This window comes from Lepidochelys kempii, chromosome 1 (assembly GCF_965140265.1).
Source record: "Lepidochelys kempii isolate rLepKem1 chromosome 1, rLepKem1.hap2, whole genome shotgun sequence".
Classification (NCBI taxonomy): Eukaryota; Metazoa; Chordata; order Testudines; family Cheloniidae; genus Lepidochelys; species Lepidochelys kempii.
Genome location: NC_133256.1, coordinates 47,592,631 through 47,610,795, shown reverse-complemented (window position 1 = coordinate 47,610,795; position 18,165 = coordinate 47,592,631). Strand labels below are relative to the sequence as shown.

Genomic DNA, 18,165 nt, shown 5'->3' with positions numbered 1-18,165 from the left:
CGAACAGGTCCACCTGAGGAGTCCCCCACCTCTGGAAGATGAAGGTGACCACCTCCGGATGGAGGGACTGTTCATGGGGAGACAAGATAGTCCTGCTGAGGTGATCTACCAAACCGTTCCTGGCCCAGGGGAGTTGCCCAGCTAAGGTGCCTGGCTAAGAGACGCATGTCATGTAGGAGACAGAAGTCCCAGAGCCTGAGGGCTTTGCGGCAAAGAGCAGACAATCTGGCTCTGCCCTGCTTGTTGATATACAACATATACGTGCTGTAGTGTCCGTCAGGACCTGGACCGCCCTCCTTTTTATGTGAGGTAAGAAGGCTTGGCAGGCCAGGCAAACCAAGGGAGTCCCACAGGTTAAAATTGTACCTGCCTAACAGGGCCTGGTGGTTAGACACCCAAAATTGCAGGCTGGTCATTGAATAAGTCTTTGTGCCAAGTAAGTCCAGTCTCTTAGCGTCTTTGTTTTTCAGTGTGCCACTGACTTGGCCTGACCTGTCCCTTTCATTAACAGCAGACATGAGCAGTGATGCTACTGGAGTGTGTGTACACAGCTATTTGAACACTTTTACAGGGACATAATACTTCTTTTCTGCCAACTTAGACATAGGCTGAATGGGAGAAGGTCTGTCACAGCTGTTTGGCAATCCTGATTGGACAGATAGTGCGACCCGGGCTGGGGTGAGAGGAGGATATAACATTGAAGAGGTCATCAGACTCCTCCATGGCCTCCTCATTTTTTAAGTTCAAGTTGGTAGCCACCCTTTTAAGGAGAGCCTGGTGTTCCTTGAAGTCATCAGGGGGACAGCTCATGTGGGAGGGACCTGCCACCGCTTTATCCGGAGACGACGATGATTGCTCCACTGGGGGAAGGGCAGGTTCCTCCTCCTTCTCTGGGGATGGCTCCTTAGGTGCTGGAGTCCAAGGCACTGCCCCTGCGTCTGACTCGGTACCATGTTCCGACTCTGGTGCCAGCAGTGCCAAGGGCAGTTTGTCTGAGGCAGCCAGAGAGGATTGGTGGGAATATGGTACTGGCATTACAGGCACACTCCACAGGTTCCAGTATGGCCATTGAGCAGGCCACTGTCCCTGCTGCCACACCATACCTGCAGATACTGCATGGGTTTCGCGGGTCCCAATCCAACTCCAACCATTGCCCTTCCAGCATCCAGGGCGGAGCCACTAAGGCCTGACTTTGCCCACTGACCCTGGTCGGCAACCAGCGAGGGTCGGTGCCTGCCCAACAAGCAGTACCGGGGAGATGGAGACTGGTGCCATGACAGAGAGCGATCCCACCCAGGTGGGGACCAAGGTCTGGTAGACCATCTGGGCAAAGGTGACCTGCGCCGTGACAATCTTTGGCAGGAAGCTTGCCGGTGCTGGTGGCACGGGGACTGGTGCCTCGACCCCAGTGTCCCATGTCTTGCAGGGGAAGAGCACAGTGTTGGGAACCTGGGTCTTCTAACCGGAGATGCTGTGCCGAGGTCCTAGGCCACAAAGATCTATGCCTGCAGTCCAGGGACCAAGGATGCTCCATTGCCCTAAGGGGCAGTCCCATGATCGGCTTGCCCTTAGGTGTTGGGGCCTTAGCCGAATCTAGACCCGGGTGCGTTTGGCCTGCTTTTCCTTTGGCCACCGTGGCCACTTCAGGCATTGAGAGCCCTAAGAGGAGTCTGATCCCTGGCAGGCTGGGGAGGGGTGTTTCCAACCTCAGCAGTACCTCACCATGAAGCCCCAGGACGGGCACATGGCTCGAAGTCCCTTTCCCTTCTAGTGTCAGGGGGCTCTTCTTTTGCCACTTCTTTAGCGCCAGCAAGGGGAAACCAGGCTGGGCCAGGCCCGGTGCTGGCGATACGCTCCACACCGATGCCGAGATGCTTGGCGTGGGGTCCAAGCAGGAGGGCTCCAATGCAGGATGAAGTGCATTCTCTATGAGGAGGGCCCTCAAGCAGATATCTTGCTCCTTTTGGGTTCTAGGGTGAAAGTTCTTACAGATTCTGGACTTGTCCTTTCTATGGGACTCCCCCAAGCACTCCAAACAGCTGTCGTGGGGGTCACTAATAGGCATTGGCCTGATACATGACGAGCATGGTTTGAAGCCAGGACTCCTAACTACCAAACTAACCTAACCACTTAGTTTGCCATTAAGTACCCACAAACTATATGCAAAGAAGATACACAATGGGCTGTAAAGAACCACTAATGCAGGTGCTCCGAACAACTGTCACAAGCAGCAAGAAGGAACTGAGAGGGTGTAGGATTGGCAGCATCTCATATACCAACACATAAGTGCGGCACTCAAGGGGGAGTTACAGCTGACCCTAAGAATACAGATAAGGCAAAAATCGCTGATGACTGTGCACATGGGCGCGCACACATCTAAAATGGAATGAGAAGAAGAACAAGAACAACAACAAGACGACGACAAAGACGACCGACGACGGACAATGACGAGGAGGATAATCATATTCGGCAAATTGTAACTTCCACTGACGTTTCACATAACCCATCTTGTACAAAATGCATTACAATTATGCCATAATCATATCAAAATATCACTGTAAAGAATATGGGGTGCAGTGTCAGATACTTTTCCTCCTTTCAGTTGTGCCTTCTTTGGCTCCCAAAAGGGGAAGTTACTCACCTTGCAGTAACTGAAGTTCTTCGAAATGTGTGTCCCTGTGGGTACTCCACTCTAATCGACGGTGTGTCCCGGCGCCGGTGATCCAAGATCGGTAACAGTGCCTGGTCAGGACACACACGATCAGTTGGTATCTCCCGTCTCGTTGGAATCTTCCTGAGTGCATGCATCCCGCACCCTCCTCAGTTCCTTCTCTACCGTGGAGAAATAATATCAGTACTCCAAAGTAGAGGGGAGGAGGGCAGGGAGTGGAGCACCCACAGGGACACACATCTCAAAGAACTTCAGTTACTGCAAGGTGAGTAACTTCCCCTTCTTCGAGTGCTGTCGCTGTGGGTGCTCCACTCTAGGTGAATGTGTAGCAGTTCCCACTATGGTTGGTGGGACACTGGAGATGCGGCAGTGAGTACTGTAGAGAGTACTGTATGGCCTACTATGGTGTCTGTTGTGGTATCTTGCGTGATAGCATAGTGCTTGGCAAACGTGTGTTCAGGTAACCATGTAGGTGCTTTACAGATGTCAGAAATGGGTACGTTATGTAGGAAGGCAACGGATGTCGACATAGCTCAAGTGGAATGAGTTCTAATGCCTTCGGGTGGTTGAATATTTTCAATACGGTAAGAGGATCTGATACAGTCAGAGATCCATTTGGACAGATGTTGCTTAAAGATAGCCGTACCTTTTGATCTTTCATTAATGGAGACAGAGTCGTGGGGACTTACAGAATGGCTTAGTCCTGTCTAAATAAAAGGCAATTGATCGCTTGAAGTCAAGAGTATGCAGAGTTGCCTCTTGCGGAATTTCGTGAGGTTTAAGATAGAAAACAGGTAAGTATATTGGTTGGTTAAGGTGGAAGGTGGATACCACCTTAGGGAGAAATTTAGGATGTGGTCTCAGACTTTGTCTTTGGAGAACGTTGCGTAGGGACGATAGGCTATCAGAGCGCTTATTTCACCTACTCTACTTGCTGATGTTATTGCAACTAAGAAAGCTACCTTCATAGACATATGAAAAAAAAGAGATGAGGTACCCAAGGGCTCGAATGGAGGTTTCATGAGACTGTGAAGAATGAGGTTAAGATTCCATGTAGCTGCCCTTGGATACATTTCAGGGTAGAGATTTTGTAGGCCCGTGATAAATCGTTTTATGCTGGGAGAGTCCATGGATGACGGTAGGACATGCGGAGTAGGTAAGGATACCACAACTGTCTAGGCCAAGCCAGGGCAATAAGTATCACCCGCGCATTATCGTCTATGATCTTCTGAAGAACACTGTGTAGCAGAGGGATTGGTGGGAAGGCGTACAAGAGAGTTGTTCCATGGGATGAGGAACGCGTCTCCTAGGGATGCAGTCCCGAGTCCCACTCTGGAGCAAAACAGGCTACAATTTCGATTCTGGGTTGTGGCAAGAAGGTCTATTGATGGGGTGCCCCAGAGGGAGAAGAGCTGTTGAAGTATTGCGGGGTGCAGTTCCCATTTGTATTCTGTTGAGAAGTGTCTGCTGAGTGCATCGGCAGTAGTATTGTGGCAGCCGGGTAGGTATGAGGCAATGATTTGTATTTGATGTTGTGTGCACCAATTCCATAGTCGGATGGTTTCCATGCACAGGGAATGTGATCAGGCTCCCCCTTGTCTGTTGATGTAAAACATACATGCTATGTCTGTTAAGACCCGAATAGATTTGTTCTTTATGAGGGGAAGAAAGTGAAGGCATGCTCGTCACACTACTCTGAGCGCTAAGAGGTTTATGTGTAGGCGTGTCTCTGATGCGGACCACCAGCCTCGTGCCCTGTGTCCCCCTAGATGTGCTCCCCAGCCGATTAGGGAAGCGTCCGTGGTGAGCATGAGCATTGGGGATCGTTGCTGGAAGGGAATGCCCATGCAGGTGTTTTCTGGTATTGTCCACCAGTGTAGGGAAGCTAGAACATTGGGAGAAGGAGTTAGCAGCATCCCTAAGGTGTGTCTGTTGGGTTTGAAGTTGGAGTTGAGCCAGCCCTGAAGACATCTCATGCATAGCCTGGCGTGCTGGACCACGAAGGTGGTGGCTGTCACGTGACCAAGGAGCCGTAGATAGATTCTTGCCTGTGTCCTGGGACAAAGAGAGAGCATGCATATCCGTTGTGTGATAGCGAGGAACCTGTGACTTGGGAGTGAGGCTCTGCTTCTAATTGAATTCAGATGAGCTCCAATGAACTCTATCTGTTGTGTAAGTGTCAGGGTGGATTTCTGGACGTTTATTTGGAGCCCTAGGCTGTGAAAGAGGGAGATGGTGAAATGGGTAGCTTGAAGTGTCTCGCCATAAGAGTTGTCCTTGATGAGGCAATCATCCAGGTAGGGGAAAAAGTGTGATTCCATGTCTGGGGAGGTGAACCACGATCACGGCTAGGACTCTCGGCACTGTGGAGAATCCAAAAGAAAGAACTCTGTATTGAAAATGGTCATGACGAATTGTGAATCATAGGAAGCATCTGTGAGCTAGATGAATTGATATATGAAAATAAGCGTCCTGTAGGTCGACGGCTGTGAACCAGTCCCCTTGATCCAGTGCAGGAATTATTGTGCCAAGTGTGACCATCTTGAATTTTTTTACCCTCACAGATTTGTTCAGTAGGCATAGGTCCAGTATAGGCCTCCATCCCCCAGTCGTTTTCTGGGTCAGAAAGTAATGGGAGTAGAACCCTTTCCCTCCATGTTGTGTCTGCACAGTTTCCACTGCGCCTAGTTGTAGAGGGTGAGCCACTTCTACGCGAAGTAAGCGCTTGTGAGAGGGTCACTGAAGAGGGACAAGGAAGGGGGAAGGGTAGGATATAAAAGGGGATAGAGTAACCAGACTGAACTATTTCGAGGACCCAGCGATCCTGTGTAATCCGCTGCCAGGCATGTTGAAAACTCTGGAGGCAGTGGCTAAAATGGGCAAGTAGGTGGTGGATTCAAGGGGAAGTCCTGCAGACCCTCTACCAACGTTTCAAAATTCTTGTTTATTCCCCAGTGGGTGGGAGGTGGTTGCTTGAGCTTGATTTTGTCTGCGCTTAGGGGGTCTAGTGCGACTCCTGGTTATGTCGTATGATTTGGGTTGAGGCCGATAATACTGTTGTGTGTGGGGTCTTTGGTAGGGTTAGTATTGTCTCCTAGGAAAAGATGGGTGAATGCCCAGGGTGTGCAGTGTCGCTCTAGAATCTTTCATGGTGTGGAAGAGTTCATCGGGGTTTGGTTGTGGGGGTTTTTTTTTGGGGGGGGGGGAAGTTTGGAGAAAAGTTTATCCTTATCAAAGGGGAGGTCCACCACTTTGGTCTTCAGATCTTTACGGATGCCAGAGCCATGAAGGTCTGCGCATAACCACAGCAGTTGCAGTAGTAGGGCTGCTGTGTCTAGAGCTGCTTGTAGGGCAGTTCTGGAAATTAACTGGCCCTCAACCAGGATTGATTTGAAGTCTGCTTTCCTATCCTCTGGAATGTAGGAGGCAAATTCAAAAAATGTATTGTAATTATCGAAGTCATAGCTGGTGAGGAGGGCAGAATAATTCGCAATTCTGAATTGTAGAGTGGAGGAAGCGTAAACCTTGCAACTGAAGATGTCAAGGTGTTTAAGGTCCTTGTCTTGAGGGGTGGGCCGATATTGCAGCTGTTTTGTTCATTGTGCAACTGCATCCATGACAAGAGAGTTCGATTGTGGATGAGAAAATAGGAAGTCAGCGTCCTTAGTGGGAACATAGTATTTACGTTCAGCCTTTTGCAAGTTGGTAATAAAGAAGCTGGAGTTTACCAGAGAGTGTCAGCTGGCTCCAAGAGTGCCTTGTGTATGGGGAGCCCGATCTTTGAAGGCGCAGTGAGTTGAAGGATTCTGAGGAGTCTGTGTTGTGTTTCCTGAACCTCTTCTAAGGAGATGTCTTGATTGAGTGCCACCGTCTTGAAAAGTTCTTAAAATTGTTTACAGTCGTCCACGTTCTGTGGAGGCGGAGAGAAGAGGACACTGTCTGGAGCTGATGGAGAGTCAGGGGTCGGTGAGTCAGGATATGGTCCGTAGCTCATGTTCTCAGAAGGGGGTTCAGGCACTCTAGAAGTGGACAGAGCTGGAGATCGAGGCACAGAAGGAGGTAGTGGTTTGGTAGAAGAGGTCTAAGGGTGAGTGGTAGGAGGATGTGGCCAAGGGTACCACTGAGGCCAAGGCATAGGATAGGAGAACCCAGGTGCTGTCCACGGAGGGGTGAAGTAGGGAAACAGACTGGTGGTTGTGAGCCATGACCTGAGGCGGAAAAGGTTCCAGTGGAGGAGGAGAGGCAGGTGGGGAGAGCAACTGTTCAAAAAAATGAGCCCTGTGTGTCAAGGAACAGGGTGTTAGGCTCAGGTGGCACTGAGAGATCACCTTGAATGAGAAACTGTTGCTCCTGCTCCCTGGGCTGCACTGAGCCTGGACAGTGCACTAGCGCATTGTCAATGGAAAGCCTCACTGGTGCCCGGAGGCATGTGGAGGAGCCCTGCAGGGGGTCCGTTGCTGGTGCCAGGGCAGGAGGCAGGCTCGGTACCGACATTCTTCCTGGCAGTGTAGCAGAGCGCGCAGTTGGCACCACGGCTATTTTTAGCCCAGAGGGGGTCAGTGCCAATGTTCTTGTCGGTACCAGAGCAGAGCGCGCAATCTGCACCGCAGCTATTTTTAGCCCGGAGGGGATCGGTGCAGACCTTCTTGTCAGCACTGGAACAGAGCACACAGTCGGCACCGCGGCTATTTTTAGCGCTGAAGCTCTTGGGGCCACGGAAGCCTTCCCAGCACAGGAGGTCGGGTTCCTGCCTCTGTGGGAGCCATGGCTGAAGTGTTGTGACAGCCTTCTGCGCTGTCAATACAAAGAGTAAGGATCTTGCGGGAGACCCTTTACCCTTGTTAAAGTCTCTCCTCGGAGACTGTTGGGCTTCTTGCCTCCGCTACAGAGAGGGTGAAGCCATGCTCCCAATTGGCTATGATCTGGTCAGGGAGCATGAAGGAGAGGGTTTAATTTTCCCAGTCTCCGAAGGCAGCTGCAGAGATTTTTCCATTAGCAACATTTTAAGGCACAGGTCCCTGTTGAGACGAGCCCTGGTCTTGAGGCTTGCAGTGAAGGCATTTTGCAGGGACAAGTGTTTCGCCAAGGCACTTCACACACCATGAGTACCCATCAGATCTTGGCATGGAGACCTGGTAGGAAACACACTTCTTGAATCCTGAAGCCCCTGGCATATTGAATTAGAAATGGCAGGGGAAAGTGTCTCAGCAGGAGACAAGCCTGAGGTGAAAAGTTTTTGGTTTTGGTTTTTTTTTTTAAACTAAGTAACTAAACTATTCCAAGGAAGGGAAACAACTGGGATGTAACTAATAACTATTTCTACGATCTTTGTTAGTGTTTCCTACTGAGACCAGGGAAGAGAAGCAGCACTGCCCTGAGTCCCGTCTTCAGCCGAGGATGGTTGAGAAAGAACTGAGGAGGGTGCGGGACACATGTACTCAAGACGATTCCAACGAGACGGGAGATACCAACTGAGTGTGTGCATCCCGACCAGGCACTGCTACCGAAAAACTCCGATCAGCAGCGCCGGGATGCACCGTCACCTAGACTGGAGCACCCACAGGGACAGCACTAGAAGAAGCAGCTAGGATCCTCTAGCTTGAAGGGTATAGCAAGGGGATATGGAGAACTAGCTCTGGCACATAATAGGAGGTTCCAGAAGCTACTGTTCCCAAGCATTGGTTCTCTGGAAGACAGACCAACTGTGACTCCAATCTCCAGCCTTGAAACAACTAAGGTACAGCTGCTAAGGCTACCTGCAAGTGGGAACCCACTGAGAGGTCCATTGGGTACAGGAACTGGTTAATCTACCCATGTAAGGACAGCGGTACTGGATAGATGTCAGAGCTGGAGAATAGACAGGGCAGCCTTTTACTGGTACCTTCCCTGGGTCTCAGCTGTCCTCCACACTATTGCCTTTTTGCCACAGTCAGGCCCAGACGCTGTTGATCAGGTTCGGGGAATTTTGCACTCTTTCCCCACTTGTCACATCTCCTAAGGAGTAACTAGAGTGGGAGCACCTTCAGCTGCTTCTCGGGTTTCTGAGCAAAGTAGACTTAGTTCTTGCCTTGCTGAGGGTGGCTTGAGCAGTCAATGGCTGACCTGATAACATGAAACGTCCTGGCTGTAGATTAGAGAAGATGTCACATCTGTTGATACAATGAAGCACTGGCACCAGAAATGAAGTTTTGCCTTTCCATTATTTCTGGGCACGATGCTGCACCTTCCTCATTAAAAAGGGAGCAACTCAGGTGAGATATCGGAGATACAATCCCATGTCTTGCCAGAAAGCTCACCAAATAATTAATGAAAATTTTATACTTCACAAGGACCAATTAGTTTTCCTTGCTTATGTTTTGGACTTTTATTAGATGTCATTAAGAGTTCTGCAGCAGGAAGGTCTGGAAAAGACAGCTTGCAGCTGCAGCAGCAAACTAACCGGTTCCGTGAGAGCAGGGCTCCCATTCCCATCTGTCTGTGATGGGTAAATTTTGTTCTGCCTGTGATGCGGTGTTAACCCCACACAAGGCCTGGAAAGGTCAAGATAGCTAAGTCGGCCAATTAACTGCCCAGGCTGCACCTGGAGGAGGAGCTAGGGAACAGGGAATTGATTAGAAAGGGCTCAGCTAGGTAGGTAGAAGTGGGGGCCTATGAAGTCAGGAAGCTAACAACAGATACTGGCTGATTCACCCCCTGGGAAGAGGGAGGAGGGTTTGGAGCTGGTACACGCAGAGAAAGGAGTGGAACCAGGAATTGTAGGAAACATTCCAGGGAAGGAGCAGTGAGGGCTGGGAGAGAAAAAGCACAGGAGTGCTGGGTTGAGGGTCCTTAGACTGGAACCCAGAGCAGTGGGCAGGCCCAGGAAGTGGTACCATCAGGGCAGAGCTGGAGAAGACTGCCTGAGACAGTTTGTGCAGAAGGACTTTGGGTAAACTCAAAGGGGATACCACACAGTGAGTCAGCCAGAAGGCTAAGTCACAAAGAGGAGGCTGCAGTTCCTGGAGCAAGAGGGGCTGCCAGGCGAGATGACACGTAGAGACACCGCCAGGGGAGGGCAGCACCTGACAAGAGCTAATTCCCAGAGCCACCAGGAGGCAGAGCCACATGCCGTGAGTGGACCCCATGACACTGCCCTTAAAGCTGCAAGATGGCTGAAGACACACTGTTCAGATCTGAAGGGGAGATAACCCTAATTTTTTCCTAATGTTATACTGCACTAAGATTCTTGGATACAGGAGACTCCAAACAACTTTGACTGTATCAAGTCATCTTGATTTCTGAAGGATACATTAGATGTACACAGTACACCCATGCTATAACACCCTTCACAATAATTAATCTTGGGCTGTAACAAACCCTGGGGGCTGGAAGAGCTGTCACCCTCCTTCCCCCCCCCCCCAAAAAAAACCCGTCCACAGGTCTCTTTTTGTTATAACGAACTCCTGTCTATAACAAACAAACAGCTTGGATCCCGAGGGGTTTGTTATAGTGAAAGTAACCTGTACCTTTAAAGAATAAAGGAAAACTCTTCCCAACTCCTGAAAGAATCTGAAGGATGCTATGTATGCATGTGCATTATATCAAGAAAAATCTTAGAAAAATAGTAACTGAACTAAATGCTCTGTATTTGGAACCTGAAAAGGAACTACCCATTACTCAGGTTCCTGATCTTGAAAATCTGATACTTGTCAGCAGTCTATAAAAATTCAACTGCAACGTAGAAGCATGTACCTGTCTGCCATAAAATTTACTTTTTGGCAAAGTCTCTTGAGAACCTTTTCTAAATCCTCTTCAACAGCAGGTCTCCATAAAAACACATTCTAATGAAATGAGTTTTCAGTATCATAGTTTCCTTCTATAGATTGAACTAAATTGTTTTTTGGATGTCCCTTGCCACCATACCTCTAAGACACTGACAAGGAACTCAAGGTGCAGTCAGCTAACCATTCTGCTGCCTTAGTCAAAGAAAATGTTTTATTTAAAACCAATGGATAGGAATTGGCCCTTAGCTCTTGCAGCTACAAAAATATAACTCTGGAAATCAATCCAGCATCCATAGATTCCTGCACCCCAGTTTCTATGATCTCAAATGCCTGGCTTAAGGGCAACATCTGCTATTCTACTGACAGATCTTTAACGCCTGGAGTAACCTCAAACTGGAATGACATTTTCCTTCCCGTGTTAGAACAAATATTTCAGTAGCATTTCGAATTGTAGTAATGCTCTTTATTTTTAGAACTTAGAGTTGTAGCCACCCAAGAAACTGTTCCCTACATGTTTGTGTGATACAAGTTTAAACATCTTAGAAACATCTAGAGTTTGTGGTAGCAAATTTTAATGGAAACCATTTCTAAATCCCCTGTACTTCTTCAAAAAATTTAACTATCTAGGAACTCCTGATGCTGATCCATCAACTTTGTCATATCATTATGGGCAGGAAAAACATTCTGGAGCTTTGCACTTAGAAAAGAATTACATCCCCATCTGTTTTCCCTAGTGCCGTAATATCCACTCATCTTTTTCAGAAAGGTTTTCATATCCAAATGTGTCAAATGGTCTAATTTAAATATCATGTTATTCAATACTTTAACCTTAACTAATAATTCTCACATTGCAGCCTGGCACAACAGAAGTACTTATAGGAAGTAATTGTCTCTTACTTGCAATCTGCTGTCCTCAGCCACATTAAGACAGTTTCTATATTCTAGTGCATTAACAACTGGGATTAACCCTACAACATTTTCATTTGGTACTAGACAGCCTCCTACTGCAAAAGCACTAATTAAGCTATAAAAAGGGAAATTTTATTTTTATTTTTCTCTTTCCTAAGTCTATATTTTATATGAAAATGAACCACAATAGGATGTTCCTCCACTGAAGAGGTATTCAAAACAAATAGGAGAAAAGATAGGGTATCAAATAAAAATTTTAATGCATTTCCCTGTGCTGATCAAAAAACTGAACCTACTAGTTCTGGACTGGCTCTGTTCTGTCACACCTCAGCACCACTATACTGGAAATCTATCAACCACAGATTCCTAACAGAGCACACAGAACCTACTGGAGAAGGCAAATTATTTTTAAAATGCAATCACACCTCTTTCCAGAATAAAGCAGCTGGCACCACCACCCTCCTGAGATATGTGAAAGGGATTCTGAAAGTGAGAGGAAGATTCATCCATACTTCTCCCATAAAGGTATCACACACTCACCCAGGGCAATTCCCTTTGTTTCCTTCCTATTTAAGGAGATCCTTCCATATACATAGCCTTGTTTTTAAAGAAGAAGAAATTTTAAATAGTATTTCATAGAAATAGTAATATGTCATTTATTTCCACTATTCATTGCCACTTTGTGCTTCTAATTTTATTCAAATATTTTTGGACGGACTAGTCTGAGGTAGCAGCAGACCACAAAAACAGAAAGCAACCAATAGTTATTCTGAGAGTATAAAACGAGTAAAAAAACCACAAATTTAATAGGTATAATATATATATTATGCAAAGTCTCATGTTCATATTGAAAGTAATTTCAAGATACCCCAAATGAACCTCCAAAATTTAGCAAGCTGTTTACTAACCTTTAACCGCCTCACCATCTCTTCTTTAGATATTTTATCAGAGATTTCTTTGACTCCTGGAGGATACGTAATTTTTCCATCATTGGCTCGTGTCTTTGAATGAGCCATGATTTCACTGTTTTAAAACCTTTAAAGAGAAAATCAAAATTAGTTAGATTAAAAAACAATGATTTGTGAAAGTACTATCTTGATATAACTTGCAATGCAACAGACGGGTGAATACATAAGCCATCTGCCCCACTGGGATATTATTTTATAGGCAGTGAGATGAATATGAAGGGCCCTAAATTTACCCTTCAAACACACACTTGCAAGTACAGCAGAAGCCAACAGGAGCAGTACCCTTATTACTGATGGTAAAGTTGGACATTGTTTGTCTTTCAGTAATCAACGGTGTGACTATACAGACCCTAAGGTTTCTTCTCACATAATGGCATCCTAAATAAAGGAACCAAGAGCAACTGTTTTCTTGAGATATTTTCAGCCACCAAGACATTCTAACTGAACAGGACCTCCGGAAGTAGAACATAAACAGCGGTACAACAATCCCTCATTCTTACTTATAATTTGACCATTATACTTAAGGAGCAGATAATGCTGCCTTTAGTTACCATGCTGACAGCTTGATAAATCAAAACAACAACATGCTCCCTAGATCCTATGGGCTTCTAGGATCTCATAGTAGATCTCTCTTAAGAACTAAAGAAATAGTTAGAAAAACAGAAGTAAACAACTTAAAGATGTTGGGTAAAATTTTCCAAAGCATTTAAGTGATTTAGGAGACTAACTCACTTAGGTACCTTTTGAAAATTTTACTTATAATTTGCCGATTGTATGCAAGAACCCTCATCTCCCATCCTAGAAGAGATGTGGAAAAACTCTGAAATGTAGCAGGAGCATGGGTAGTAGCAACAGCAGGAGAAGGGAAGAGGACAGGCCAATTGGGAGCTTTCTCCCTTGACCCTGCTCCAAACTTTGGGGCAACAGGCCCAAGATTCCCTTTTAGCCCCCAGAAACATATTGACTAGAACTACTCCAGCAGCACTTCCAGGGAACCACCTATAAGAAGCCCAAGGAAAACAGGACAGGAGCTACACATCAGCAGACTTTTACAACCTTTAATATCTGCAGTGAAGTGATGCTTATCTTTATTATTTGAATTACCACAGTCCACAGAAGCTCTACTCATGGACAAGAACCCCACCGTTAGCTGCTGTACAAACACTGAACAAAAAAGTCCTCGCCGCAAGGAGTTCACAATCTAAGCACATGCAAGAGACAACAGGAAGAGTACAAGGAAACAATGAGACAACATTTGTGACTGGCAGTGGTCACAGCACATCAGCAGCCCAATCATCCTCAAGATTTTTGTAGACATCATGGTTAAAGAGTTTTGAGGAGGGATTTGAAGGAGAATGAGATAGCGGATGTTTACAGGAATCACCTCCCCAGCGTTAGAGTCAGCATGGGAGAAAGAAAAAAAAAGATACTTGTTTGAAAATTTAAACAAGTGGGCAATGGAGACTGACATCATGGGGCAACTGGAGGCAGGCATCAACAGCTTGATGCAAATGAGAGATACGTAGGGTGGGGATTGATGTGAAGGGCCCTGAAAGTGAAGATAAGCATCTTATACTTGATGTAATAACCAAGGGGGAGCCACTGGAGGTTGTAAAGAGGGATGACAAGGTCAAAGCAATGGGCTAGGGAAATGATCTTTCAGCAGCACTCTGAATGATTATGAGCAGAGAAGATTGTCAAAGTCCAAGACAAGTATATTGCAGGAATCAAAATGTAAGATGATGAAAGTGTGGTCAAGTTTTAATTGTGTGGATGGGTAAGGGCCATATCTTAGAGGTGTTATGCAGAAAGAATCAGCAAGATGTAAACATAGCCTGGGATAGGAAGATCTAGATAGAGGTCCCAGTCGAACAGGAGGCCCAGATTACAGACCTGAGTGACAGGCAGGTTCGTGGTGTTGTCCTCAGTGATCAAAAAAGGTGGTGGTGGGGAGGGCTTGAGGAGCAAGATTGGGAGCTCTGTTTTTAGTCATGTTTAGTTGGAGCTGATAGCAAGACATTTATAAGGAGAAGTCAGAGAAAGAGGCCAAGATTTCAGTCTGGACAGAAGGAGACAGGTATGGAGTAGAGAGGTAGATCTGTGAGTCACCAGCATAGAAATGGTAGCATATCAGATTATTCAGAGAAGGTACAGAGGAAGAAGAGAAGGGGACAAGGACAGAGACCTGAGTAGCACCTACAGAAAGCCGGAGATGTATGAGCAGCACTGTTCCCTCTAAGCTGTGTGTGCCAGTGTGCACAGATCCTAAACTCCGTGCACATAGCAAAACACCACACGCACAAAAATGTGCACAGAAGCAATTTTTTGCACACACGGCCTGTCAAAAATTAGAGGGAACATGGATGAGCAGAATCGTCTAAAGGATAACCATTTTCCCCACCATCACTGACAAGTGGTCTCTGTGAATCCCTATTTTCCCTTCTCCCCATACAAGGGTTCCCCTATCTCCACCCCACCTGGGTTCTGCGTCCCCCCAACTCCCTATCCACCCACTCCAAGGTCCCTCATTCTCTCTCCTCCTATGGCAGAGGGTCTGTACAACCTTGTTCCATACTAGAGGCCCCCTCCCATTCTAGTGTCCCTCATTCTATCCCTCTCCCCACATGCCAAGAGCTGTGTGCACACCCCTATCCCCCCCCTTACTCTCTCCCCCACCACCATTATTCTTCTGTCTGGCTGTTATGTCATTCAGAATGTCAACATGTTAACTCTATTGACAGGGTAAGCAAGGATACTGTTATGCAGAATGCATTAATGGGTGCCATCAACCAACTGTTTGATCTACAGATAATTGTAGAGGTGCTTGAAGCCACTATGGCTGTGTTAATCAGATGGAAGGGACTCCACTTGTTCTGCACTTTTCTCCTTTGTTTTCCAGTTTTCTCAAAACCAAAAGGGTTCTGATCAGTGGCCACTGATGCCTAGTACATTCCATGAAATGTTGGAATTATGGAATGCAACTTTCAAAAAAGTTAATGCATTACATATAGAAAAAGGCTGTGGAGTTGAGTGTAAGGCCTTTGTAACCACGGCCAAAAATTGTATATTGTTTGGAACCAGGTTACTCAAGAGCTCACCTCTTTCCCCAGGCCATGCTGTCACACCTGAGATCAAAAGAAGCATTCATATTGGAACCTCGATATAAAAAGTGAGAATGAGCTGCTAAAAGGTATTCACCATTGGGGTCCTTAACAGTGGAATTTGGTCTCCCCACCAGTGGTTTGCCAGACCCCAGATGTTAACTTTCTTGGCACACTGAAAAGCTCACCTTTTTTCACCCCTTCAGTCTTGAGGAGGGAATAAGCTAAGAGTTGGAGGAGTTTGGTGGATATCTGTGTATTAGTCCTTATGGAGGTGTTAGGACTCTACAGTTAAGGCTGAGCTGAGTTTTTCACCTAAGCAGAGATTAACACACACTCCCTCTCTCTCTGTATGAAAAATACAGTGTGTCCTCCCCAAAATTATAGCATTTTTGAATTTTCTTAGAATTTATAAGTAAATATGTTCACTGATGAGTTAAAAATTAAGTTTAAAATGGGTAAGTGTCAGACCTTTTAACTTCCCATAAAGTTAAAATTCACTGGTTTCAGAGTAACAGCTGTGTTAGTCTGTATTCGCAAAAAGAAAAGGAGTACTTGTAGCACCTTAGAGACTAACCAATTTATTTGAGCATAAGCTTTCGTGAGCTACAGCTCACTTCATCGGATGCATACTGTGGAAAGTGTAGAAGATCTTTTTATATACACACAAAGCATGAAAAAATACCTCCTCCCACCCCACTCTCCTGCTGGTAATAGCTTATCTAAAGTGACCATTCTCCTTACAATGTGTATGATAACCAAGGTGGGCCATTTCCAGCACAAATCCAGGGATTAACAAGAACGTCGGGGAGGGCGGGGGTAGGAAAAGACAAGGGGAAATAGGCTTGGAGAGAGACTGGGAGTGGCTAAGTCATTATGCAAGGTAACCTAAGTTAATTGTATCCAATTTGCAAATGAATTCCAATTCAACAGTTTCTCGCTGGAGTCTGGATTTGAAGTTTTTTTTGTTGTAATATAGCAACTTTCATGTCTGTAATCCCGTGACCAGAGAGATTGAAGTGTTCGCCGACTGGTTTATGAATGTTATATTCTTGACATCTGATTTGTGTCCCTTTATTCTTTTACGTAGAGACTGTCCAGTTTGACCAATGTACATGGCAGAGGGGCATTGCTGGCACATGATGGCATATATCACATTGGTGGATGTGCAGGTGAACGAGCCTCTGATAGTGTGGCTGATGTTATTAGGCCCTGTGATGGTGTCCCCTGAATAGATATGTGGGCACACCTGGCAACGGGCTTTGTTGCAAGGATAGGTTCCTGGGTTAGCGGTTCTGTTGTGTGGTATGTGGTTGCTGGTGAGTATTTGCTTCAGGTTGGGGGGTGTCTGTAGGCAAGGACTGGCCTGTCTCCCAAGATTTGTGAGAGTGTTTGGTCATCCTTCAGGATAGGTTGTAGATTCTTAATAATGCGTTGGAGGGGTTTTAGTTGGGGGCTGAAGGTGACGGCTAGTGGCATTCTGTTATTTTCTTTGTTAGGCCTGTCCTGTAGTAGGTGACTTCTGGGAACTCTTCTAGCTCTATCAATCTGTTTCTTCATTTCCGCAGGTGGGTATTATAACAAAGAAAATAACAGAACATATCTATTCAGGGGACACCATCACAGGTCAAATCAGATGTCAAGAATATAACATTCATAAACCAGTTGGAGAACACTTCAATCTCTCTGGTCATGCGATTACAGACATGAAAGTTGCTATATTACAACAAAAAAACTTCAAATCCAGACTCCAGCGTGAAACTGTTGAATTGGAATTCATTTGCAAATTGGATATAATTATCTTAGGCTTGAATAGAGACTGGGAGTGGCTAAGTCATTATGCAAGGTAACCTATTTCCCCTTGTTTTTTCCTACCACCCCCCGCCCCGCCCCAGATGTTCTTGTTAAACCATGGATTTGTGCTGGAAATGGTCCCCTTGATTATCATACACATTGTAAGGAGAGTGGTCACTTTAGATAAGCTATTACCAGCAGGAGAGTGGGGTAGGAGGAGGTATTTTTTCATGCTGTGTGTATATAAAAAGATCTTCTACACTTTCCACAGTATGCATCCGATGAAGTGAGCTGTAGCTCACGAAAGCTTATGCTCAAATAAATTGGTTAGTCTCTAAGGTGCCACAAGTACTCCTTTTTTTAAAATTCACTGAAACTTTGTGCTCATAGGCTACATATGAATTGCTTAGGGTTAACAGTGTTTTTGTTTTGTTTTTTGCCATTCTTTAGCAGAGGCTGAAGAATATTGTTCGACACCAGAGAATTCTACAACAGACTACCCTCTTTCATGGTTGAGATCTGCTGCTATTTATCTAAATGGGAATGAGGCTAGAAGGTAGGCTACTATAAAAGATGGCCATTCCCTTCATTCACCTGCACCTCACAGAGGGCATTCTAAGGGCTTGTCTACACTGGCACTTTACAGAGCTGCAATTTTCTTGCTCATGGGTGTGAAAAAACACCTCCTGAGCGCAGCAAGTTTCAAAGCTGTAAAGTGCCAGTGTAGACAGTGCACGAGCGCTGGTAGCTATTCCCCTCATGGAGGTGGGTTTTTTAGGGTTTGTCTACACTTGCATTTTATAGCACTCTAACTTGCTGGCTCAGGGGTGTGAAAAGTCACCCCTCTGAGCACAGCAAATCTGAGCGCTTTCAAGCGCTAGTGTGGACAGGCTTGGAGTGCTGGAAGCTGCGCTCCCAGTGCTCTGAGCTAATCCCCTTGTTGAGGCGAGTACCAGGAG

The 18,165-nt window shown here is 46.1% G+C and overlaps 1 protein-coding gene across 7 annotated transcripts in view; it reads right to left on the bottom strand.

The window, feature by feature from the left end:
- PDS5B (PDS5 cohesin associated factor B) overlaps positions 1-18,165 on the bottom strand; it is a 257,931-nt gene that overhangs the window by 201,639 nt on the left and 38,127 nt on the right. For all 7 annotated transcript variants that reach the window (XM_073341612.1, XM_073341603.1, XM_073341640.1 and 4 more), the window contains one exon: positions 12,252-12,378. In XM_073341612.1, the coding sequence (XP_073197713.1) occupies positions 12,252-12,359 (108 nt within the window). In that variant the 5' untranslated portion in view covers positions 12,360-12,378. The remainder of the gene's footprint in view (positions 1-12,251; positions 12,379-18,165) is intronic.